We start from the raw sequence: 27115 nt of genomic DNA, 5'->3' as shown, positions 1-27115 counted from the left end.
GCTTCTGAATCAACAGCAGGTCTGAGGTGGAAGTTGAACTTTTTCCTTCGACTTCTGCCAAACTGTGGCGGAAAAGTGCGAGGAGACACGAGTCTGGAGAGTTCACGTGAAGATGCGCGTGTCCGGTCCCTCTGGGCGTTTGAAGTGGAAACGCTGACATCTAGTGGTCGAGGAGGAGAACTGCATGTAAAATCTTATCGAAGGAATACATTTATGTATATTTTTTAAACGTTATAAGAGGAAAGTTTCAAAACGTTCACCTTGAAAAAGTGTAAACATTGAGTCCGAACTATAAGAAGGTCGAAAAAACGATTCTTAACAAGAAGTTACTTCACTAAAATAACGAGTTTCAATAAAATATACTATATTTAAATCAACATAAAGATGCTTCAATCAAAAAGACATTTTCAATTCAAATGTTTGAATGATATAATATTGTGACTTCAAAAAAAACCAACAATATAAAAAGAAAAAGAAGCGTTTATAAATGTAAATTGAAAGTTTTCTTTGATTAAAATATGTTTTTGTTTTGGGGGCAAATTCTGGGTAAAAAATGTTTATATTTATATTTCAAATAATTCAAAAGTTGCTTCAATGAAAGAGATTTATCTTCAAAAGTTCGTTTTTTTTAATTTAATAAAGAAAAATGTCTTCCAAACTTCATTTCCCTGAAAAAAATAAAGCAAGTTTGGAATAAACAACTAAATAAATAACTTATAGGACGAGAAGACACATAATATCGCTGAAAACAAAATACTAAAGAAGTTGTTTTACTGCATTTAAAAAAATACTCAACTATACCTTTTGCATTCCAACACCATTTTATTAATTAATAAACTCTCTACCACTTTATCCCAGTTTCATAGGGCGAGAGGCAGGGGACACCCTGGACAGGACGCCAGTCTGTCTCAGGACACACAAAGACAGACAACCATTCACACACACACTCATAACTACGGACAATTTCCCCCAAGTTCTCAATCAACCTCTGTATGTTTTTGGACTGTGGGAGGAAACCGGAGTGTCCGGAGTAAACCCACACAACACAGAATTGACTTGAAAATAAATGCATGTTGTTTTTTTTAAATGTATTTTTTGATGGTGTAATAAATACATAAATACATTAAACATAGATAGAAATATTGTCGAGTGAAGAATCATCAACACACGCCTTATTTAAAGATTTATTAATTTATGATACAAGCTTTTATATATAGAACACATTGCATTTTAGTTTGTACATTAATTCATTCTTAACTTCATAGCAGTGACACTGATGGACAAGAACACAAACCAAAGCACTCGATGGAAGGAATCAAAAAGTTTCTAAAGAAACGTCCTTGAAGTTTTTCTTTTCTTTTTTGTTTTTTTTCTTTACACCACATGCCCTCATCAAGTCGACCTCGCTATCGTCGCACAACCTCGTGATCGTCGCACAACCTCGTGATCGTCGCACAACCTCGTTATCGTCGCACAACCTCGTTATCGTCGCACAACCTCGGACACACACACCCGCACAACGTCAACAAATACCTATGCACAAGATAGAAATCCATATTAAATGTCATTATTAATGATATTACTGATGAAAGGCAAACAAGTAAAGACAGCATCAGCACCCGAATATTCCTCTTTTTTTTTTTCATCCCTCCATCCGTGGAGGAGAAGCTTGTGATTCCAGTCCTTGTTTTCCTTGTTTCTGTTACTGGCCCACGAGTCCAAGCGCTGACTCAGCACCTGATGGCACATAAGCTTCCCTGTGGGTGAGACCGCCCCCCCTCATTCTACGCCCCCCCCTCTCGACACACACACACACACACACACACACACACACACACGCACACACACACACACACGCGCACACACACACACACGACTACAGGTGTGCGACGGTCCATGATGGAGTCGAAGAAGAAACACTAAGTGCGGTGAGGAGGAGTTAACACTATTCATGTGACTCGTCTGCGGGTGAGACATCGTGGGGGACGTCCGACGAAGAGCTTGGTGAGACTGGTGTTTCCATGACGACCGGCGGGTGAGACCGGCGTCTCCATGACGACCGGCAGGACGAGAAGGTCCGAGAGGGAAAAAAGGCGTTTAATCGTTTACTTCCTCGGATCAAAAATGTCAACTACGTTGTTGGCACAAAGAAGAGTTCGACCAACGCAGGTGAAACTGCAGGTGTGTGTGTGTAGATGTGTGTGTGTGTGTGTAGATTTGTGTTTGTGTAGTGTGTGTGTGTGTGTGCGGTGTGTGTGTTGGTCTTTACAACAGGAGGCAGCAGTTGCTTTCTGTGGTTTTTTCTCTGTTTCTCTGACCTGAGAAGAGAAAACACGAGCAAAGTTTTAAAAGAGTATCTTTAGAAAATAAAACTTTCGGTTCAACACTTTTATAAAGTTTATTTGACGTCTGTAGTTTTAAAAGTGTAGCTTTAGAAAATAAAACTTTCAGTTCAACACGTTTATAAAGTTTATTTAACGTCTGTAGTTTTAAAAGAGTACTTTTAGAAAATAAAACTTTCAGTTCAACATGTTTATAAAGTTTATTTGACGTCTGTAGTTTTAAAAGAGTAGCTTTAGAAAATAAAACTTTCAGTTCAACACGTTTATAAAGTTTATTTGACGTCTGTAGTTTTAAAAGAGTATCTTTAGAAAATAAAACTTTCAGTTCAACACGTTTATAAAGTTTATTTGACGTCTGTAGTTTTAAAAGAGTAGCTTTAGAAAATAAAACTTTCAGTTCAACATGTTTATAAAGTTTATTTGACGTCTGTAGTTTTAAAAGAGTAGCTTTAGAAAATAAAACTTTCAGTTCAACACGTTTATAAAGTTTATTTGACGTCTGTAGTTTTAAAAGAGTATCTTTAGAAAATAAAACTTTCAGTTCAACACGTTTATAAAGTTTATTTGACGTCTGTAGTTTTAAAAGAGTATCTTTAGAAAATAAAACTTTCAGTTCAACACGTTTATAAAGTTTATTTGACGTCTGTAGTTTTAAAAGAGTATCTTTAGAAAATAAAACTTTCAGTTCAACACGTTTATAAAAGTTTATTTAACGTCTAGTTTCTATTGAAGAATATTTGTGTCAAAAGAAAATTGAATCACATTTTTATTGAAGTCTTTTTTTAAGCATCACATTTTTAAATAATTGTAATTTTGGAAGATTTAATGTGTTCCGTTTTTATTTTAAAAATTGAATTCAATTATTAAAAATTATTATTATTATTTATTTATTTTTACACATAGAGTTTGATATTTAAACCTCAATAATTAAAAAATACATTTTCTAAATTCTATATTGATTTCTGGTCTTTATAATTCAATATATACACATTAATACACTAATGCTTCTCCAAACTCCTTTTCTAACTAATAAAGGTTTTTCTTTCTTTTTTAACTTGTTCACATGTTTGAAATAAAGTATTCATTCATTCGTTCATTCATGTGATTCACCAGTTCATCAACAACTGTGTTTATCTGGTGACTTTTTCACTTTTAAAGTTTTAAACAGTTATTGGTAAACAATAGCAAACTTTACGTGTAAAATATAGAAATGCATAAGTTTTTAAATATTATCTCTTTTTTTTTCAATTATTCAAAAAAAGGATTTCAACCTTTTAATGAACAAAACATTGAATTATACTATTAAAAAATAATAATTTCAACCTTTTAATGCACAGAAAAATTAATTACATAATTTAAAAAATAAATAAATGCATAATAAACCATTTCAATCAAATAAGTCATAGTTTCAACGTTCAACATTCTGACGACACTGATGAACTTCTATAGACATATTCTGGAGCCGAGGTCACAAACGTGTGGACCATCACGGTCATAGTTAAGACAGAAAGCATTTCTTGAATAAGACATAATGAGACAAAGCTCCACGAGGAAGAACAAGTCTGAGGTGGTGGTTCTCACCGTGAGAGTTGGGCTCTGGAAGCGTCTCTCTGGCCACCAGGTGCATGACGGTCGTCCGGCCGGGAGGCAGCTTGAGAGCTTTTCAGCACAAGAGAGAAGAAGAAAAGTGTTTGAAACAGAACCAACGCTTCAACTTTGACCTCTGACCTCAGAGGGTTGACCACTGACGACACCATAAATGATCCGGGACACGATGTTCATGAGAAACAGACAAACAAGGTCGAATGGAAGGTCAATAGTCCAGTTATTGCCGTCGAAACATTTACAACTTTGTTGTGTTTCCCTCGCAGAGTCTATATCTTATTGTTATTTTCCTCTCGTACGACGAGTTACTGGTTTATTTCATCAACAATCTTCTTATTGCTCTGGTCGACAAGAGAACTTCGTTTTTCATCTAATTTGAAGACCCTGAGAATCCATTTTCATTGGTTATATCAAAGATAATCCACGCATTATTGCTCGTGTCGTTCCTTCACAGACACATGAAAACAGAAACATTTGTCGACATGAACACTAAACCTCAGCATCAAGACATTGATTGACAGCTGGACGGAGGTGAATGTTCTTCTCAAGAAGCTTCTCCCGACAGGATTAACATGACCTTCAGTCTGACTCGGAGGAAATGACCGGTTTAACTGGTGTTTGGTTAGTTTTAACTCGGAGAACAAGAGTCGCTGTGACTGGAGACCTTCTTTCTGATGATCTAAAAAATATACATTTAAATGTAACTTATTTATGTAGTTGTCCAAGATGTTTTACTGAGATCGACTTCCTGTTTCACCTGCTTTTACTTTATGAACCTTTTTTTAAAACCTTCCCGATGAATGTTCAAAACATCTTTATGAAGATTAGTCAAAGTTTAATACGCATCGTTTCCCTCCTGGACCTTTAAGAGATGAGACAAGAGTTGACCAAGAGTTGATCAGGCAACAGTTTTTATTAAACATGTCACCGTTTTGTTATGAGCTCAGACAAACATCTTTATTTACTCAGATGTTCTGTAGTACGACTCCTGCTCAATCATTGACCCGTCGTTTTATTCAGTCAACCATAAACCACTGGACATTGACAAGTTATATAATCATGTGGTTTCAACACATTTAAGATCCGAGATCACAACAAAACTATATCTTTAAACGAAGCTAACAACCCAATATTTTGGGATTTATTGAATATATAGGTTTAAAATGAGCAACTGTTGTGTTAAGTAAGATGTAAGTGACACATTCACTGATGATGTACTGAACCATGTCCTTGTGTTTACATGATTAACATGTATTTACATGTATTTAAGACGACACACGTGTATTATAATCACTATTTAACATCAAAACTCTTGTCCTTCAACCACCAGAAAAACTGTTGATGTTTGTCCCAATCATTTTAATTAGATTTTTCACTGCAAAATTGTTTATTTTAAATAATATAGTGCATTAAAAAAAAGTTTATGATCAACAATGGGTGGGAACAAAGAAAAATGCAGGAACAAAACGAAATATTTCCAGCTTTCTATAGAAATATCATGTGATCTTTCGCCTCTTCCAGGGATATTTTCACTTATTTATGAGAGTTTTTTTGTAGGAATGAAAGCAAGTGAGACGATGGTCCTCCGCCGATGACCTTCTTACCTCCGAGGGTCACGTTGCCGTGCAGGAAGCGACCCTGGAAGATGAGGCGCAGTATGTTGGAGCTGCTGACTTGTTCCTCCTCCCATCCTGTCAGTGACACAAACCCAAGAGTCAGAAACCAAAACAATAAAAATGTATCTTCAACTTCAAGAGGAAACAGTTTGTACTGTAACGATTATCGAGACGAAAACAATCTATTCCAGTCCTGACATGATTGACAGGTTTTATGACGAGCGGTTCTGATGTCCTCACTTGCTCAAGATCCTAACATCCATTAACATGCTGCGAGTGTCAGCGCCAGCAGAGACTCACACCTGTTTGGCAAACATTTAACCGTCTCCGTATTTGGCCTGGAGTGTGTGTGTCTTTAGCTACACAAACGCTCTTGATATTAAACTTGAGAAAAAGTGACGTAAACAAGGACATGTTTTACACTCGAGGGCTTTAGATCAGCGGCAACACAACAAGAGAACATGTATGTAGTTCTGGTTCTGTTCATTATTACCGTCAGAACAAGTTTTGATTTTGATAAAATATCATATTTTCTCTGAGGTGACATCGGTCTGTGACTCTTGACACATCAAGACACTGGTTTTAGTCCATTTTACTGAATTAATAAATCTAAAATGTAGTGAAAATGAGTGAAAATCAAACTCATTTGGACCAGGATGTCGCAGTAAAACCAGTCTAGAGATCTTACGCTTTCATGTTCAGCGTTTTTATCCGAATGTGGGATCTGTGACGATATTCCCGACATTAAAAGGGTCTGCTCTGACAGAAAGGTTGGGGTCCCCTTTAAGAAACATCTTAAGACGTTTTTATTTGTTCAGGCTTTTCCTTGATTTTCTGGAACTCCTGTTGTGTTATCAGTTTTATCTTGATCTTTAAAATATATACTTTATTGAGTATTGTTTTGATTGTTTAATCGCTTTGTGACCCTGGTCTGGAAAGCTCTATATAAATAAAATGACTTACTTACTTAATAAATGTCAATGACGCTCAATAGTTAAAAACATTTAGTGGATACTTGTTGTATTCCAGGAATATGCCTACGAAGAACGACCAATCAGGTGAGAGCTCCACCCAGGTAAACGCAGGTGGTGCGAACACAAAGGTGTATTCTGGAGAGAACAGGACGAGCACCAGGAGCTGCAGCACGTGGTCGTTCTCGGTGAAAACAGGTTGAACGCGTGAAGGCAAACAAAAGAGCAGGAGAACGTACCTGCGGGCCAGTTGTCGAACACATGCTTGGCGATGTCCGTGGCCGAGTCGTTGGGGGAGAAAGTGAAGTCTTGTGTTTTCCCGCTGACCAGGATGAGGCGGAGGTGCACCTGTGACATCAAGCACAAGAGAACGCTTTGTTCATCCGAGTCAGAGTCTCGTCCGCTAACCTCCGCAGGCATGAGGCGACGCGCCGGCATTCCACTCTAATTAGATTTCTCCACGGCGGAGATCCACGCTTTGTGAAGGGTCTTCGTTCACCCCGGGCCCACGCCGAACTGAGCCCCTGTTGCTAGAGAGTCCAGCAGAGCAGGGTGGGGCCGAGGGGGGGGGGGTTCTGGCGCTTTAGTTGCTGAGTGCCGCAAGCTCTTCTACGGGCTGTTGGACTAATGCGATAACCCCAGGTGTCCCAGACAGCTCTGGGCCACGTTATTAAATTTACATGGCCAGTGCGTAGCTGTGAGGGGGAACCTTCAGAGTATGTGGGGGTCTCCAGAAGAAGAGGGGCTTCCCGGGAACATGTTCACATCGTTTTGAAAAGTGGATAAAAAGGTTGAACAAGATTAAAGTGGGAGATCATTTTTAGATGCATTTATTTGGGATCTAAATAAGACCAATAACAAATCTTACTATGTTTATTTGGCTCAGAGTGTCGTTTCATACGAGCAACAAATCTACCCGATGAGGAGTTTCAACACTTAACCACCATTTAAACTGCAGTAGAACTGAAATATTCATGCTTTCAGGGAAGACTGGAACTAATTCGAGGGCTTAGAACCTTTTCATTCCTTTCAATGATGGATGTAAAACTGCAAATATTATATTTAAAATCCCACTAGTGAAGTTCAATATCATTTTAAAGAACAAATAACATTTTCTTTCTTTCTAGGACATGGTTGTTTTAACTTTTTATTTAATCACAATAGATTATAAATGTACAATTAACTAACAACTACCATAACAGATTCATTTATTTACTTCAAGCCGATTTAATGAATAATTATTACAGTGTATTTGTACTTAAACAGGTACAAACTGCCACAATATTTATGAATAATCTGTAGCGGCGGAAACACTTGTTTAATTTTGTTTTTACGGGTCGTTCTAAAAAGGTTTGGCTTGTTCGACAACGTTTAATAAAAAACAATTATAACTTGTAAATTGCTTTATAATCTAAAGTATTGGTGGTTGTTTGACAGTTTATATTCTGAACGTACAACAGAATCCAGCTGTATTTGCGGCACAAGTATTTTCACAGATATATATTGAACTTAACTTTCTCGGCGACACGACTAAGAGAGCAGAACAAAGAGACGCTACCCTGGGGTGTGACGTCAGGGTGGGACGAGCCTCTGATCTGTTTACAAATACAATCCTCCACTGTGTTCCCGTCCCTTCCCCCCTCTGAACCCAATCACCTCCATGTGGGGGTCACATACCCATGTCATCATCATCAAGGCTGGTCCCCCTCCCTTTATCCCCCCCAGAAAAATGAAAACAAAGCTAAATCTGCCCGTTCACCCGTGGCAACACTCCTGTACGTGAAAAACAAAACAATCACGTGGTCGTCCAATCAAACGAGGCATCATTCCGACGCTGGGTGGAGTGACTTGTGACGACGATCACCAACTTATAGATCGAGATCATTCGTAGATCAACAACACATGGAAACATCAGGAACATTGTGTATCCTTTTACTACATGTTCTTTCAAGAAAAGATTGAAGAGAAAAGAACCTGAACAAGTCGAAACAATCGAAATAAGTTCAATCATTTAAGAACCGAACAATAAACATCAACAGAAATTTGAACAACAAAATGAGTTTTTATGACAAAAATGTGCTTTTTGATCTTGACCCAGTGTTTATGGGTCTCCAATCCAACACTGTGACTAGGTTGGATGGGGGGGTCGGGGGTCGGGGGGGTGAGAGGCCTCAGAACAAGGGTACAATCAATTGGCGTCTAAACCTTGAAAGGAAAGTAGGGCAACGTTTTAACAGAGATTAGACAGATGGCGCTCACAGGACCAGCAGTCACTGTCTCAGCTAAGTGTTTATGGGCATTGGGCTAATCCACGAACCCCACCCTTTTCACACCATTACGACCACCCTCAAACCCGTCCATTACTAGAACTTGAAGAAGTTTCAGTAACACCAGCAGCGGGACAACAGGAAAGGTGTCGTGGAACCATGAGATGAAGCAAAAAACTTTGTTTCTTCTCAACTATTAGTTCCAAGTTAAAACACAATCCAAACAACATCATCATCACCATCATCATCATTACCATCATCATCATCTCTGAGTAGTAACAGTCGATTTTTGTCTCAACGAGAAGAATATCCACCAAGTGTATTTATTGATTGTCTAGATACGAGTGAACAGGTGACAAATGCCACAGATTCAAAGCTGACTAAGGTAACAGTAGACGTGTGTTAAATCAGAATAGCTGTTCTACTCCAAGTACCTAACAGATGAACCGATAGACGAACTCAAGGTTCCTACAACTCAAGTCCATTCACGACCGTATATTGCCTTTGATATTCAATTTATGACCCACTTCACAATATACAAAAATGAAAAAAACAAAAAAACACCAAAGATTTAGGGACGATTTATCTCAAATGTTCATTTTAACATAAAGCAAACATGTTGTTTACTTAATTCTAAAGTTTCCTAAAAGTGCCTCGTACTGGTCACCTGGTAAAAGTGCATCTGGACATCTTCATTCTATGCTTTTGTTAGTTCTGCTACTGTGATCGCGCGACAATCTGTAAATGACTTTAAAAAAGAAATAGTATCAAATATTTTGAGATATGAAATTGACATATAATCACAAAAGTTCACATTTTAATGCCAAGCGAGGGCTTATTTACAGAATCGGTATTTGGATGCCTTTCAAGACTTTTTAGTGATCAAGGGGGAACCCTGCCACTAAGTTATTCATGAAACCCATTCTGGTTGTTTGCATGGATTCAAATGATTGATCTTATTCACCTTTATGTCAATTGAATAATAGCCAAACATATTTGAGCCCATCTGTACGGTCAGACTTTAATCCACACTTCTAATGTGACATCACACGAGTGGCTTGTTCTGAGTGTCAACTCACCACATCGAGATCCCTCTGACTGCTCATGGCTCAGGTGGAAAGAAGGCCGAGGATGAGGAGCTGAGATGAGACTGAGGAGCTTCAGCAGCTAGAGAGGGGGCGACAGCCCTGACAAAAACACACGGTTATAAGCATTTATTCATCATGGCATCACATCCCTGAGGCAGAAATCATACTCCAGGTTAATAACACACGTTCACAACCAACATCCTGTCGTTTATATTCTCAGTAAATGTTACCTGCGAGCAGGTTTTAGCAGTAGCTACAATAGCTAGCGTATTTTTTTTATCACTCTCCACTGAAACACAGTCAACACGCACATCTACTGAGATTAAATTGTTTTATTTTGCGCGACTGCTCAGAGATTCAAAGTCCAAACGAGCCACACATCGAACTATATTCGACACTGGATCCGAACCGAGATAATGCAGAAAAGTGCTAGCGTTAGCTTTAGCCACACGGCTAAGGAAGGCTAGCTGCGGCTAACTGGTCGTAAAGATGCGGAAGAGACGGTTTCGTCCGCTCCTGCTCACCTGCATCTGACGGTTGTCTTCTATCGGCCTTCAGTTCGGAACGACAGTCGCTACGAATGTCGTTTCATGGAGAAAAGATCGAGTGCAGCTGGATTTGGTGGAGAGTGAGACTCGGAGGCTAATGGACGGAAAGACGCCGGATGTCAGCTGATTGTAAACACAGAACATAAGAACCGCGACTTCTGGGTAATGGAGTCCATCCCCGGTAAACTACAAATCATTTATAGGTTAAAAACAAACATTTATAACTTGTTTGAAGGATGATCGCTATAATATATATAACATTAACAGGCAGCTGTATTTTTGATATGACAACATAAACCATGTCAGTAATAATAATCATCCATTTTGGGCATTTTGAACATACTTTTTTAATAATAACTGCAGTTATGTTGATGTTATATATATGTTTTTGTAAGTAAAATATGGCCAGCCGTATAAAACAACACTTAAATGGTTGTTTTCAGAAGAAACACATGAGCAACTTTTTAGGCACAAAATAAAAATAAAAAAGTGTTCAAGATAATAACAATTAGTATAAAAAGATTGACTTCAAACAATGCTTTGAAATCATTCCTTCTGTTATTTGAATATATTCTCCTAATAGTCATGAAACAGTTTGTATTTTTGAGAGAGATTTGATGACTGGCAGCAGAACAAGTGTGACAGGAGTGAGTCCAGTTGTCAAATGATGAATAATAAGAATTTTGTCAGGCCCGGTGAAAAGGGGCCCAGAGAAGGAAAGCTTTAGTTGGCGGGAGAACAGTCTGGAGTGAGCGACTATGAAACCAACAAACATGTTGACCATGACTTTTGCAACTTCTCAAACTTCACTTGACACGCGTGGATTCAAGAGTAAAACGTTATATTTGTCAATATTAATGTATAAACATATGTAATTATACAGTTTTAACTGAGCGCTGGAGGATTGTTTACATGAAAAACAGCCCAAAGAGGAATAAACACATTACTTTAAAGAAAGAAAACTTTTAAAAGGAAAGTAAATCATCAAAATATTCAATTTTGGAAACTTCATTATTGATGTTGTTGTTTTTATTAAGCATTTAATTATGTTTTGAATCATTTAAATCAAGAATATCTGTATTGAAAGGGTTAAAGACAATTTATATTTAATATATTTATTAATTTATAAAATTCATTATATAAATGTTGGTATAATAGTGTCACCAGACATTAATAAACGAGCACCGAGCTACTGGATGCATTGATGCTTCTACGTCACATGATCGTCACATGATTGGCTGAAAGTTTGTCTGGTGACACATTTTTATATTGAAATTAAAAGGCTACCAATTTAAAAATAATGAATTTAGAAAATTTATTTTTCAATTACAAAATCAAATTAAACTCAAACTGTGAAAGAACAACAACAATATTTTTAGAAATATTAAATGCAACAATTAAAGGAAAACCTTATTCAACCTTTAACTTACCAAATGATCCAATTTAATTATTAAGTAAATAATTAAATGTTTAAAAACAACAACCTTTTAATATTCTTTATTTTTGGAAATATATATCTTTTAAACATTTCTAGTTCGTTTTATGACGAATATAAGATCTTTTGTCGAAGCTAAGCCATGAGATTAAACTTAATTTCTCTGCATTGAAAATATTCAGTTAAAACCTTTACATTTTTAATAATTAGAAATAATAATTTTAACAAATAATGTTGTTTATCAGTGAACGTATTTAATAGATAAATATAATAATAATCATACTTTTGTGCTATTTTAGAAGATAATATTCAATATAAGGTGCTTCTCTTTGGACATAAAAGTCATAATATCTATAAATATATATGAAAGTCATTCAAGCCCTCATCAGGTGCTCAGGGTTCCGGGCAGTCGGGCTTAAGCCAGTGAAAAGGAAATGACAGAAGCTTCTGGGTTCATGCCAGCCTCAGATAAACAATCTGTCCACAGATCTACACCATGTCACCCAGAGGGCAAAGGTCAATTGGATTAGAGGGCTTTGATTTCAATTTACCTGGAAACAACGGTGGCGGGATTTGACTTTTATCCAATTTTATAAAAAGAAAATCTTTATTATTAAACATATTTCAAACAAATACAGTCATAGAACATTCACTGAGGGCGGATGAAAGAAACTCTCGAAAATAAATCGCAGTAAATTACCAATATTTTAATAAAAAAATATAACTGCAAAATCAAATAAAGTGAACCATATTCCAGTATCTATTTTAACTTCATTGGTATTTGATCTCAACCTTACAGTGAGATATTTTAGGTCATAAGGATGTCAGCGTCCACGAATAGCCTTTGTTTTGGTTTGTGTTATTGGCTTGTCAGTGATTAGCTGCTTCACCAGCAGCGTAGAGTCGAGTGAACTCAGGACACCAACCTTTACGCAACTTTCTTTAGGTACATATTTGCCCTGAAGTTATTCTATAGACAAACACTGACTTGTGTGTTTAAAAGCTATTATGCTACATAATATTTAGACTCTGCATGTCTCCCAACTACGTGATAACTTATCAAGATGTATTTTTTCAGATCAGCTGAACGTCTTGTGAGTTTCCTCGTCCATGTAGGTTTTAAAAACCCTCTCATTATCATCATCATCATCATCATCATCATCATCATCATCATCATCATCATCATCATCATCATCATCATCATCATCATCATCATCATCATCCTCATCATCATCATCCTCATCATCATCATCATCATCATCATCATCCTCATCCTCATCATCATCATCATCATCATCCTCATCATCATCATCATCATCCTCATCCTCATCATCATCATCATCATCATCATCATCATCATCCTCATCATCATCATCATCATCCTCATCATCATCATCATCATCATCATCATCCTCATCATCATCATCCTCATCATCATCTTCATCATCATCCTCATCATCATCCTTATCATCATCATCATCATCATCATCATCATCATCCTCATCATCATCATCTTCATCATCATCCTCATCATCATCCTCATCATCCTCATCATCATCATCATCATCATCCTCATCATCATCATCATCATCATCATCATCATCCTCATCCTCATCCTCATCCTCATCCTCATCATCATCGTTTTTCTCCCCATCATGGTCATCTTCATCCTCATCATCTTCATCATCATCATCATCATCCTCATCATCATCATCATGATCATCATCATCATCCTCATCATCATCATCATCATCATCATCATCATCATCATCATCACCATCATCATCATCATCATCCTCATCATCATCATCATCATCATCATCATCATCATCCTCATCATCATCATCTTCATCATCATCATCATCATCATCATCATCATCCTCATCATCATCCTCATCATCCTCATCATCCTCATCATCCTCATCATCATCATCATCATCATCATCATCATCACCATCATCATCATCATCATCATCACCATCATCATCATCCTCATCATCATCATCATCATCATCATCTTCATCATCATCATCATCATCATCATCATCCTCATCATCATCATCATCATCATCATCATCATCATCATCATCATCCTCATCATCATCATCATCATCATCATCATCATCATCATCATCATCCTCATCATCATCATCATCATCATCATCATCATCATCATCATCATCCTCATCATCTTCATCATCATCATCATCATCATCATCATCATCATCCTCATCATCATCATCCTCCTCCAACCTTTTTTCTCGTTATCACCTGGAATGCGGACGACGGTGACAAACATTGAAATGTGTGAAAAGATGACGTCTCTCTGGCGCGGGAATAACTGGGTTATCTACACAAACGCCAGCATGAGTGGCCTTTGAAACAGAAGTTCACGTTACACATAATAAACAAAATATACTAGTTTGATTCCTTGATAATAATTTGGTTATATTAACTCATACTTTGCAAATTAAACTATTACTTTTAACTGACAAAGTATGAAACGCTCTGTCATATGAAGAGTCAAAATAATCCTTTATTTCTTCACTTTATATGAACTCTCGTGTTATCTCAGGGTCATGTATTTATGTAATAGGGAGGTCGTTCACCTTGACCCAGAGACAACACAAGGGATACCACAAACACATTTGTTTTTAGGCCTGTGGGTCACCTTGAACCAGAGACAACACAAGGGATACCAAAGACACGTTTGTTTTCAGGCCTGTGGGTAACATTGACCCAGAGATAACACAAGGGATACCACAAACACATTTGTTTTCAGGCTTGTGGGTCACCTTGACCCAGAGATAACACAAGGGATACCACAAACACATTTGTTTTCAGGCCTTTGGGTCACCTTGACCCAGAGACAACACAAGGGATACCACAAACACATTTGTTTTCAGGCTTGTGGGTCACCTTGACCCAGAGACAACACAAGGGATACCACAAACACATTTGTTTTCAGGCTTGTGGGTCACCTTGACCCAGAGACAACACAAGGGATACCACAAACACATTTGTTTTCAGGCCTGTGGGTCACCTTGACCCAGAGATAACACAAGGGATACCACAAACACATTTGTTTTCAGGCTTGTGGGTAACATTGACCCAGAAACAACACAAGGGATACCACAAACATATTTGTTTCCAGGCCTGTGGGTAACCTTGACCCAGAGGCAACACAAGGAATACCACAAACACATTTGTTTTCAGGCCTTTGGGTCACCTTGACCCAGAGACAACACAAGGGATACCACAAACGCATTTGTTTTCAGGCTTGTGGGTCACCTTGACCCTGAGATAACACAAGTGTTAACATAAACACATGTTAGATTAAACATACAGTACATATATTTCAAAAACAAAAGGAAAAACAATTATGAATAGAATAATAATTTTAAAAAATAAAATAAAATGTAGAACATATATATGAGGTTTTAAAAAATATTTAATGTATCCAAGTTGTAGAGAAACTACTTTAACTTAAGAGAGTATTTCACCAGAAGTGTGTTCACTGCACTAGAGACGGTAACAACAGAAGAACTAGTTTGACCTACTTTTACTGAAGCCTCAAGGTTTACTGACATGTCAGGATCCTGCAGTGGTTCTGCTGCTGGAATATAAGAAAACAAACATATGTTGTTCATGTGTGTTTCTGGGTCATTATTGCATGTAACACAATATTTATATATTTACAGTCGATATATTTTTATATTTTAGTATTTTCTTTACATTTTAACTAATTGTTTTTCCATTTCAATATATTTTAAATGTTTTTAATATTCGGTTTATAAAGAATAAACCCCTTAAAATGAATTATCACTTTTTTTAACAGACTTTTTAGATTTTTTCAAGTTTTTAATAATTGTATTAAAATAAACCACCTTAACCATAAAAATGTAATGTTAATTGTTATGCATTATAACCTTTTTCAAATACTTTTATTGTAGAACCTTCTTAAAACACACATTTCATTTAACTAAATGATATATTTTTAAATAAATATTTATTAATTAATAACATTTATTCAAAAACAAAAACAAATCAAATTTATAAGAAATTAAATTATCTTAGTTTTCAACTTGTCACTCCTTATTTTTTTTAAAAGAAAATATTAAAAATAAATAAAATAAACACGTGGTGATGATGCTTTTCATTTTTTATTGTATTACCGTTTATACATATTAGAAAGGAATTTATATTTTTAATAAATATGTAATAATTTCATTACACTCATAGAAAATAAACTCTAAACATAACTCTTTTGTTTAAAAACAAAACTTTTTCACTGCTAAACTATGAAATAAAGTATGTTAAACAAACACGAAATACGTCTATAGTTGAGCTGAAGTGGAGCCTGAACTAGTCCAGCCTCATCCATAGTATTTATATATGTATGTAAAGGATATGTTGAGCAGAACCTTCTGGACTCGCACCTTCAACCTTCTATTCTGAGGCAGCTTCAAGTCTGCTCCACTCGTCAGTAATTGGCTCTGGTGACCCGCGGGTGTATAAACGCTAGTAACCTCTTACATAATGTACTATTCAAAGGTACTCGCAGTTTTCTGGGCCGCGGCTGTTTACAAGCTCACGACACGAGGGACTCCGTTTCCCGGCGTGCATCGCGCGCGCATGCGCAGAGCGCGCCGCCTGCCAGTGGTAAACAGACGTCAGAAGGGAGTCTTCGCCTCGAGTCAAAACAAAACAAACCCGAACTAGTCCAAAATCCGCGGCTGGACTTGGATTCGACAGCGAGAAGACGACGGGAAGTTACTTCAAAGTGTTTTCTGGTCCGGATCGAGACCCCAAAGGACGTTATCGGCGGGTTTGGTGGACTTTGTCGGCGAATTGAAAACTCCGGAGTAGCATCGGCGGCTAACGCTTGTTTTCAAAGTGTGGAGCGAGGCAGACATTCCTCCAGGCCGAGCCGATCTCTGCAAATAACCGCCTGGGATTCTCTCCGATATCACGAGAAAGCTCCTCGGGTGTCTGGGGTCGAGGATCGGGGCTGTTTTGGGTTTTTTTTAACGAGCCGCTTTTCGGAGCATCGTGTGCGGCGAGTGAACATGGCAGATGGTGACACGCGCCTCGCCGCAATGTGGCGGATCGTGCAGACCTGAACTCCTGCTCCTGGATCGGTTCTTCAGACCTGAACTCCTGCTCCTGGATCGGTTCTTCAGACCTGAACCCTGGCTCCGGGATCGGTTCTTCAGACCTGAACTCTGGCTCCTGGATCGGTTCTTCAGACCTGAACTCTGGCTCCGGGATCGGTTCTCCAGACCTGAACTTTTGCTCCTGGATCGGTTCTTCAGACCTGAACTTTTGCTCCTGGATCGGTTCTTTAGTCCTGAACTCCTACTCCGGGATCGGTACTTCAGACCTGAACTTTTGTTCCTGGATCGGTTCTTCCGACCTGAATCCGGCTCCTGGATCGGTTCTTCCGACCTGAACTCTGGCTCCGGGATCGGTTCTTCAAACATCATCCTTGGGATTTTACCTTTTGTGTTTTTTTAAAAACTTTTTCTTAATTTAACAGCCGAAAACTTTCTGAAGGTACATTTTCAGTTTCTCTTCAACATATTTTAAATAGTTCATATACGTTCGGAACTGTAACGTTTGAGGTACCAGACTCCACGGTGTTTACAAGTGGACCCGGACTGAGTCTCCCTGGAGCGTCTTCGTACTGGACTTAATCCCTGCGTGTTGACATTCAAACCTCAAGTTTTCAAATTAATTTAAACACGTTTTTAGTTTGTTTTTAAACTCAGCGTTACTTAAATATTGTGAAAAGTTCCGATCATATCGGTTTATACATTTTTTAATAGTTATTTAACCGCCGGGAAAGTTGCGGAATTTCTTGTGAACTTCCTTGGATCCAGATGTTTAGTCGCTTGTTCTTCACTTTGATTCGAACAAAGGAAGCTTCTCTGGAGTCACGAGGTGGATGAAGGTTCTATTAAGGAGATTATTTGGGTTCCCTAATCTGCAATCTGAGGATTAGTCCAGTGGAGTGTCCAGATTATTACGTCCCTCCTCTGTTGACACCCGCGCCTGCTTGTTGTTGTTGTTGACGCTCGCGCGGTCCCGAGGGTGGTCGCCGGTCCCGGGTCTTCATCATGGAGGACGCGTCCCTGCTGCCCCAGATCGACCCGGACTTCGAGCCGCAGAGCAGACCGCGCTCGTGCACGTGGCCGCTCCCGCGCCCCGACATCTCGGCCGTGAAGCCCGAGGGCGCGGACGGAACCGAGTCCGCCGCCGGGACCCCGCCCGCCGACGAGGACAAGCCCGAGCCGCAGCAGGTCTCCTGCGAGCCGGAGAAGGCTGCGGGGGCGGCGGGGGAGGGAGGCCCCGCCGGAGGGGCCCCTGGAGCGGCCCCGAGGAAGGGCTCCTCCCGCCGCAACGCGTGGGGGAACCAGAGCTACGCGGACCTGATCAGTCAGGCCATAGAGAACTCCCCCGAGAAGAGGCTGACCCTGGCCCAGATCTACGAGTGGATGGTGAAGACCGTGCCCTACTTCCGGGACAAGGGGGACAGCAACAGCTCCGCGGGATGGAAGGTGAGACGCATGATTGACACCTGTCACTCCGGGAACCTTTGACCTTTAACGACATCAGACACTAGTTAGAAGTTTTTTAAATGGATTTAAATTCTACTTTTTTAACAATCTAATTATGTGGAACAAGTTTTATTTGTTTTATTTTTCATAAATTTAAAGTTTGTTTGGTGTTAGTAAATAAACACATATATATATATGATATTTGTATGATAGATGATACTTTACATTTATTTTGTCGTGAATTCAAACCGATCTTGGATGTTCTGAGATGATGACGTCACACGACAACTCATGATGTCACTGTGATCTTGATTGACACATGGGAACATTTTCTAATTTTTAAATAAATAAACAAAAATCAGGTATTATGTCGAAGATTGTTTATACTGTTTTACTTATTTTAAATGAAATCTATGTAAATATTTTCACTAACCAGACGATTTAAATCTAATAAATATGACATTTATTTGAATTAATTTAAATTAAATATTGTTTTTTTTTCTTGTTTTTTTTTAACAATGTTCACACAGACGTATCTTATTTTTTGTCAATTTAATTACATTTTTCAGAAAGATACAATCCGAGTCATATTTAAAGTAGAACAAAATCCATCTTTTTTCCCGTCATAGATTGTGTGTATATTGTTGCTGTAACTCAGTTTAATGAAGTAAATATGTTGTTAAATAAAGAAAACTAAATGTCAATTTATACAAACACCAGTTATATCTAAAAATATATGATATTTTACATTTATTATAATGTCAATTTTGACACTTACCTGACAACTGATGATGTCACCTGACAACTGATGATGTCACCTGTTAACTGATGATGTCACTTGTCAACTGGTGATGTCACCTGACAACTGATGATGTCACCTGACAACTGATGATGTCACCTGACAACTGATGATGTCACCTGTCAACTGATGATGTCACCTGTCAACTGATGATGTCACCTGTTAACTGATGATGTCACTTGTCAACTGATGATGTCACCTGACAACTGATGATGTCACCTGACAACTGATGATGTCACCTGACAACTGATGATGTCACCTGTCAACTGATGATGTCACCTGTCAACTGATGATGTCACCTGACAACTGATGATGTCACCTGTTAACTGATGATGTCACCTGTTAACTGATGATGTCACCTGTCAACTGATGATGTCACCTGACAACTGATGATGTCACCTGTCAACTGATGATGTCACCTGACAACTGATGATGTCACCTGTCAACTGATGATGTCACCTGACAACTGATGATGTCACCTGTCAACTGATGATGTCACCTGACAACTGATGATGTCACCTGTCAACTGATGATGTCACCTGACAACTGATGATGTCACCTGACAACTGATGATGTCACCTGTCAACTGATGATGTCACCTGACAACTGATGATGTCACCTGTTAACTGATGATGTCACCTGACAACTGATGATGTCACCTGTCAACTGATGATGTCACCTGACAACTGATGATGTCACCTGTCAACTGATGATGTCACCTGACAACTGATGATGTCACCTGTTAACTGATGATGTCACCTGACAACTGATGATGTCACCTAACAACTGATGATGTCACCTGTTAACTGATGATGTCACCTGTCAACTGATGATGTCACCTGTTAACTGATGATGTCACCTGTCAACTGATGATGTCACCTGACAACTGATGATGTCACCTGTCAACTGATGATGTCACCTGTTAACTGATGATGTCACCTGTCAACTGATGATGTCACCTGACAACTGATGATGTCACCTGTCAACTGATGATGTCACCTGACAACTGATGATGTCACCTGTCAACTGATGATGTCACCTGTTAACTGATGATGTCACCTGACAACTGATGATGTCACCTGTCAACTGATGATGTCACCTGACAACTGATGATGTCACCTGTCAACTGATGATGTCACCTGACAACTGATGATGTCACCTGTTAACTGATGATGTCACCTGTCAACTGATGATGTCACCTGACAACTGATGATGTCACCTGTCAACTGATGATGTCACCTGTCAACTGATGATGTCACCTGACAACTGATGATGTCACCTGTTAACTGATGATGTCACCTGACAACTGATGATGTCACCTGACAACTGATGATGTCACCTGTTAACTGATGATGTCACCTGTCAACTGATGATGTCACCTGACAACTGATGATGTCACCTGTCAACTGATGATGTCACCTGACAACTGATGATGTCACCTGTCAACTGATGATGTCACCTGACAACTGATGATGTCACCTGTCAACTGGTGATGTCACCTGTCAACTGATGATGTCACCTGACAACTGATGATGTCACCTGTCAACTGATGATGTCACCTGTCAACTGATGATGTCACTTGTCAACTGGTGATGTCACCTGTCAACTGATGATGTCACCTGACAACTGATGATGTCACCTGTCAACTGATGATGTCACCTGTTAACTGATGATGTCACCTGTTAACTGATGATTTCACCTGACAACTGATGATGTCACCTGTCAACTGATGATGTCACCTGTCAACTGATGATGTCACTTGTCAACTGGTGATGTCACCTGTCAACTGATGATGTCACCTGACAACTGATGATGTCACCTGTCAACTGATGATGTCACCTGTTAACTGATGATGTCACCTGTTAACTGATGATTTCACCTGACAACTGATGATGTCACCTGTCAACTGATGATGTCACTCAGATCTTGATTGGCACTTGTGGCGAGAAAATTCGAGAAACCTTAAATATTCATAAAATAAAGAAAGATTTATATGTGTTTAGGAGATTAAAATTAAAATTAAATTTATTTCATTAATTTAAATAAACAAAAATAAGAATGATGGCTAAGATTGTTTTATTTATTTAAAATGTTTAAATATACAAACGTCAGTAATAAGTTATCAAAACACAGTTTAGAGTCGATTGAATGAAATCATTATAAATACATCAACAATCTTAAATTAGATTAATAAATGCAATAAAATTATTAAAAATACATTCGAGTAAACTAATACAAATTAATAATGAAATAAAATTATTTAAATATCTAGGTTTTCATGATCTTGACAGGATTGATATTTAATGTATTATTGTGTGAATTTTCCATAAACTTAATTTAAGAAACATTAAGAAATAAGATGATGTCGTTCTGATGACGTCACTCTCAGTTTGATTGACAGCCGTCAACAGTTCATCAGTGCAAGATATGAAAAGTGTTAAAGATCTGAATCTTCTGATCTGTCAATCAAAGTTCAGTTCTGATCTTCTTCTCCGTTTCTCCATCAAGAACTCCATCCGGCACAACCTGTCACTCCACAACAAGTTCCTGCGGGTCCACAACGAGTCCACGGGCAAGAGCTCCTGGTGGATGCTGAACCCGGAGGGGGGGAAGACGGGCAAGGCTCCCCGGCGCCGCGCCGCCTCCATGGACAACAGCAGCAAACTGCTGAAGAGCCGCATGAGGGCCAAGCAGACCAAGAAGCAGGCGGGGGCGGCGGGGTCCGGGGCGGGCGAGGGCGGCGGCACCGGGTCCGGCGGCGCCGAGAGTCCCAACTCCTCGCAGCAGTTCCCCAAGTGGGCCAGCAGCAGCCCGTCCTCCCGGGGCTCCCTGGACGACAGCGACATGTGGCTGACCTTCCGACCTCGCACCAGCTCCAACGCCAGCACCCTCAGCGGGCGCCTGTCGCCCATCGCCCCGGGTCAGGAGGACGACGACAACCTGCCCGAGGACGGGCTCCTGGGCCGCTACACCTCCAGCAGCCTGACCCCCACCCTCACAGAGACCCTCATGGAGGAGCTGGACCTCATCGACGGGCTCACTCTCATGACGGGGGGAGCGGCCAGTCCCAGCACCGCCCCCCCGGCGCCGCCCACCCCGCTGCCCTCGGCGTCCACCCTGCTGCCCCGCGGGTCCAGCTTCACCTCCTTCCACCAGCTCCAGCAGCAGACCCCCCCGCAGGGGATTCCGTGCGGTCCGAGCAAAGAGCCGACGACCTTCAGCAACTCGCTCTTCAACCCCATGCCCGGCGCCGGGTCCCGGGTCGGCCACTACGGCGCCCACGTGCCTTCGAGCCTGGAGGCCCTCCTGACCTCCGACTCCCCCCCGCCCACGGATGTGCTGATGGGTCAGGTGGACCCGCTCATGCAGACCCCGGGAGGCCTGATGGGGATGAGGCCCAAACCCAGCGCGTGTCTCCTGAGCAAGGGTCTGGAGTCCAGCGCCGCGGTGGCCCTGCAGCCCCCGATGCAGACCCCGCACCTGCACCACCAGCAGAGGGCGCAGCACCACCAGCACCTCTCTCAGATGGGCCTGGGCATGATCCTGTCGGGGATGAGCCAGGACCCCCCGCACATGAAGGCCCAGCACGCCCCCCTGCAGCCCCCCCACCACGGCCCCCCCCTCCCGGCCCTCTCGCTGCAGAGCATGGCCCAGTTCGCGCCCCCGTCCTGGACCCCCAGCAGCCAGGACCGGCTGCCCACCGACCTGGACATCGACATGTTCACGGAGAACCTGGACTGTGACGTGGACTACATCATCAACAGTGACCTCATGGATGCGGACAGCACCGACTTCAACTTTGACCCCATCCTGCACGGAGGTCAGGGGTACCCGGGCCCGGCCAGCCAGGGCTCGGCCCACACCTGGGTGCCGAGCTAATCTCAGCAGGTACGTCGGGTTTTATCTGGAGAATCTCACACCGAGAAGGAAGATATTTATAGATCATCAGAATATTTAACTGTTGTTTATGGAAATCATTTTAATCATTTATTTAAATGTTAAACATTTAATGTTAATGTTAAACAATAATTTCTATATTTATAGGTTGAATTTGTTTTATTTAATTCAATATTTGTTTTTGTTAAAAGGTTGAATATGTTTTTCATAACTTTATTTATTTGTTATTTATTAATTTGACTAGTTTTAAGACTCACTTGTATAACAGACGCTGATGGGAGTAGGCTGCGACCCAGCATCTCAACCGTCAGGGTTCTTGATCAGAGACACAACAACAACAACATCTCGTCTAAAGTTTTTATTCACATAAACTTTGATATTCTTATAAAATCATTCAAATATATTTTTTATAAACTCAATATTTTTTAATTTGTAGTGTTTTAAAGTCAATATAAAAATGTTGTTATTATAGTGTTTCAATATTATATTTAAAAAATATAAATGACTTATTCAACCTTTTAATATGGAAGTTATTGAATCTAATTAATCCAAATAATTAAATGCTTAAAAAAACATTTAAATAAAAGAATTCAAGGTTTCAACGTAAATAATGAGTGAATGTTGCCACGGCAACAACCACAGCATCTCGTCTCTAACTGTCACTTCTTTGATTGACAGGACGTTGAAGGTCGAGCGTCTCCGGATCATTCCTCTGTTGAAACTCAGACTCTCAAAGACGAAAACCTCAAACATGTCACGTGCCAAGACATGCCGAGCACCCGGAGGAGACTCAGCTCCTCTCCTCCTCCCTCACTCCTCCTCCTCCTCCTCCTCCTCCTCTCCAACTCCACCTCCTATTCACCTCCTCTCCTCCTCTCCTTCTCTACCTCTTCCTCCTCGTCCTCCTCCTCCTCTTCCTCCTACTCTCCAACTCCACCTCCTCCTCTTCCTCCTGGTCCTCCTCCTCCTATTCACCTCCTCTCCTCCACTCCTTCTCTACCTCCTCCTCCTCTTCCTCTTCCTCATGGTCCTGGTCCTCCACTCATCCTCCTCCTCCTCCTCCCTCCCCTCCTCCTCCTTATCTTCCTTCTGCTTCTGGTCCTCCTCCTCCCCCACTCCCTCCTCCTCCTCCTCGCCCTGCTCCTCATCCTCTCCACTTCCACCTCCTATTCACCTTCTCTCCTTCTACACCCCCTCCTCTCCTCCACCTCAATCTCCTCCTCCTCCTCTACTGCTCTCCTCCACCTCCTCCTACTTCTCCTCCTCCTCCCCCTCCTCCCCTCCTCCATCTCTTCCTCCTCCTCCTCTCCTCCTCCTCCTCACTCCTCCTCCTCCTCCTCTCCTCCTCACTCCTCCTCCTCCTCCTCCTCCTCCCCTCCTCCTCACTCCTCCTCCTCCTCCTCCTCTCCTCCAGCTCCTCTCCTCCTCCTCCAGCTCCTCTCCTCCTCCTCTCCTCCTCCTCCCTCCTCCTGCTCCTCCTCCTCCTCACTCTTCCTCCTCCTCCTCTTCCTCCTCCTCTTCCTCCTCCTCCTCACTCTTCCTCCTCCTCCTCCTCCTCCTCCTCCACCACCTCCTCACTCCTCCTCCAGCTCCAGACGGTACCACAGGTGTGTCTCACTGCCAGAGACTCGAGAGACTCGAACCATTGAACTGACGACATGAAGAAATGTTGATCGAGGGGCATTCAAGGACCGTGGGACAAACCGTCCTCGTCCGTCTGTCTCCTCCAGCACTTGACGGAGGTTCCAGCATTTCATCCTCTCCTCGTTGCACAAGTTCCTCACGACTATGCAGATTCTTCGAGAGACGAAGGAGAATCTTGAAGATATTTAACGATGATTCTATAGAGGACGAAAGTACAAAGAATATATTTCTTATAGTTTTAATATAGACCAGAGAAGGCAAAATATTAATATGACTAATTTTTTTTTTTTTACATCGGAGGAAACTTTTTCAGATCATTTTAAAGGTGATTTTCTATACTTTTATTTTTGTAAAGATGCATGTAGAGTTGTTTTTGTAACCAAAGGAACACTAATATTGGCATGGCATTTAGGGCGCCGGTGTGTCGGCGCCGACCCGCGATACTTGAGCGGCTTCTGTGCTTCATCTCAAGACCCGGTTCATCTCAAGACCCGGTACCTCAGGCTCGCGCTGAAGAATCCAACGACTCCAGGAGGAAAATATTTATTTCACACCTTTCTGTTACAAAAGCTCTGGACGCGAGCGTCTCTAAAAAAAACTCCCTCGATAGAAGATCTTTGTGTAGATGCTACCAAACACTAGCTTCGTGTTTTTATTTAACGTTTGCTCATCAACCAAAACCCGGCCGTTCAACGCATCCTTTCACTGTAGTTTTTCTAGATCTTTCGTTTTTCTTGATGGTGCTAGTTTTCTTTTTTCGAGCGCGTGGTTTTCCATCTTCGGCGAACGACGCGCGGCTCGACGGTGGAAGATCAACGTGTTTTCATATATATATAAATATATAGTTTAAGGATAAATCGACTAATCAGCGATAACATTATGACCACCAAAATATTACGATCGGGTGAATGAAAAAGAAATGATTTCAAGGGCGTTAGCATCTCGGCTAATGCGTTAGCAATGCTAGCTTAGCATGTGAGCTAACGCGGCTCTTAAACCCCAACAACAGTCACTTAATCGTCGTCTTCACTCGGTGCTGATTGGCTCGTTTACTGTCGCTGCCTTAAAAGGCGGGAAACTTTGCTTTTAATCCCTTTTGAGTTTGTTTTGTATTTGATCCACTAGTTTGTCACGAGTTCCTCCGACAGTGTTGACGTCGTTCAAACTGTGCCAACGTTTTATGATCAGATCGTGTTTGTGTTTCTTTCCTTCACTCGTGTTTTTTTCTTCACATCTTGTAAAGTGACTCAGTCCAGAAGAATAAATTGAATAAACTGTTTGAGCTGCGTCGACTCTTTTATTCATTCATTCATCAGTCACTCATTGATTTACCCTTGATTCATGATTCATTTATTCATGGTTAATTTATTCATGATTCATTTATTCATGATTCAGTTGTTCATGATTAATTTGTTCATGATTCATTTATTTATCATGAGTCATTTGTTCAAAATGGATTCATGTATTCATGATTTATTTATGTATCATGATTCATTTGTTCATGATTCATTTATTCATAATTGATTCATGTATTCATGATGTATTTATTTACCCATGATTCATTAATCAATGATTCATTTGTTCATGATTCATGTATGTATTCATAATTTATTAATGTATTCATGATTTATTTATTTACCTATGATTCATTAATCAATGATTCATTTGTTCATGATTAATTTATTCATAATTGATTCATGTATTCATGATGTATTTATTTACCCATGATTCATTAATCAATGATTCATTTGTTCATGATTCATTTATGTATTCATAATTTATTAATGTATTCATAATTTATTTATTTACCCATGATTCATTAATCAATGATTCATTCGTTCATGATTCATTTATTCATAATTGATTCATGTATTCATGATGTATTTATTTACCCATGATTCATTAATCAATGATTCATTTGTTCATGATTCATTTGTTCATGATTCATTTGTTCATGATTCATTTATTTATTCATAATTTATTAATGTATTCATGATTTATTTATTTACCCATGATTCATTAATCAATGATTCAATTGTTCATGATTCATTTATGTATTCATAATTTATTAATGTATTCATTATTTATTTATTTACCCATGATTCATTAATCAATGATTCATTTGTTCATGATTCATTTATTCATAATTGATTCATGTATTCATGATGTATTTATTTACCCATGATTCATTAATCAATGATTCATTTGTTCATGATTCATTTATGTATTCATAATTTATTAATGTATTCATGATTTATTTATTTACCCATGATTCATTAATCAATGATTCATTTGTTCATGATTCATTTATTCATGATTCATTTATGTATTCATAATTTATTA

At 39.8% G+C, this 27115-nt stretch overlaps 2 protein-coding genes across 4 annotated transcripts; one reads left to right on the top strand and one right to left on the bottom strand.

The window, feature by feature from the left end:
* Positions 1 to 1170: 1170 nt before the first annotated feature.
* On the bottom strand, positions 1171 to 10571 carry ubl3b (ubiquitin-like 3b). Of its 3 annotated transcripts, none has more exons than XR_015712800.1 (7): positions 10414 to 10571; positions 9881 to 9988; positions 6774 to 6882; positions 5552 to 5638; positions 3924 to 4001; positions 1460 to 2318; positions 1171 to 1402 (listed from the first exon to the last, which is right to left on the bottom strand). XR_015712800.1 is itself a non-coding variant. In XM_087798566.1 (6 exons), exons 2-6 carry the CDS (start codon positions 9905 to 9907, stop codon positions 2266 to 2268), a joined length of 354 nt encoding a protein of 117 aa, XP_087654692.1. In that variant the 5' UTR covers positions 9908 to 9988; positions 10414 to 10571; the 3' UTR covers positions 1171 to 2265. The 3 variants fall into 3 exon arrangements, 1 of the variants encoding a protein (XP_087654692.1); XR_015712799.1 differs by having other exon boundaries at positions 1171 to 1440; positions 1479 to 2318; XM_087798566.1 differs by having other exon boundaries at positions 1171 to 2318.
* Positions 10572 to 16538: 5967 nt separating this feature from the next.
* On the top strand, positions 16539 to 26058 carry foxo4 (forkhead box O4). Its single transcript, XM_087799129.1, has 3 exons — positions 16539 to 18432; positions 21740 to 23119; positions 23807 to 26058. The coding sequence occupies exons 1-2, from the start codon at positions 17992 to 17994 to the stop codon at positions 23108 to 23110; spliced, it is 1812 nt and encodes a 603-aa protein (XP_087655255.1). The 5' UTR covers positions 16539 to 17991; the 3' UTR covers positions 23111 to 23119; positions 23807 to 26058.
* The last annotated feature ends 1057 nt before the right edge of the window (positions 26059 to 27115 follow it).

The sequence above is a fragment of the Callionymus lyra genome, chromosome 9 (genome assembly GCF_982586985.1).
Source record: "Callionymus lyra chromosome 9, fCalLyr1.hap1.1, whole genome shotgun sequence".
NCBI lineage: Eukaryota > Metazoa > Chordata > Actinopteri > Syngnathiformes > Callionymidae > Callionymus > Callionymus lyra.
The sequence above is the reverse complement of the archived record's forward strand: the minus strand, read 5'-3'. Positions and strand labels throughout refer to the sequence as shown.

What these genes read in the sequence shown, in the direction of transcription:
- ubl3b (XM_087798566.1), bottom strand. Translation starts at nt 9,907, where the DNA reads ATGAGCAGTCAGAGGGATCTCGATGTG. An exon ending in GTCAGAGGGATCTCGATGTG is followed by an intron (nt 6,883 to 9,880) that starts GTGAGTTGACAC and finishes TTGATGTCACAG; the next exon opens with GTGCACCTCCGCCTCATCCT. An exon ending in CGGCAACGTGACCCTCGGAG is followed by an intron (nt 4,002 to 5,551) that starts GTAAGAAGGTCA and finishes TGTGCTGAAAAG; the next exon opens with CTCTCAAGCTGCCTCCCGGC.
- foxo4 (XM_087799129.1), top strand. Translation starts at nt 17,992, where the DNA reads ATGGAGGACGCGTCCCTGCTGCCCCAGATCGACCCGGACTTCGAGCCG. An exon ending in ACAGCTCCGCGGGATGGAAG is followed by an intron (nt 18,433 to 21,739) that starts GTGAGACGCATG and finishes TTCTCCATCAAG; the next exon opens with AACTCCATCCGGCACAACCT.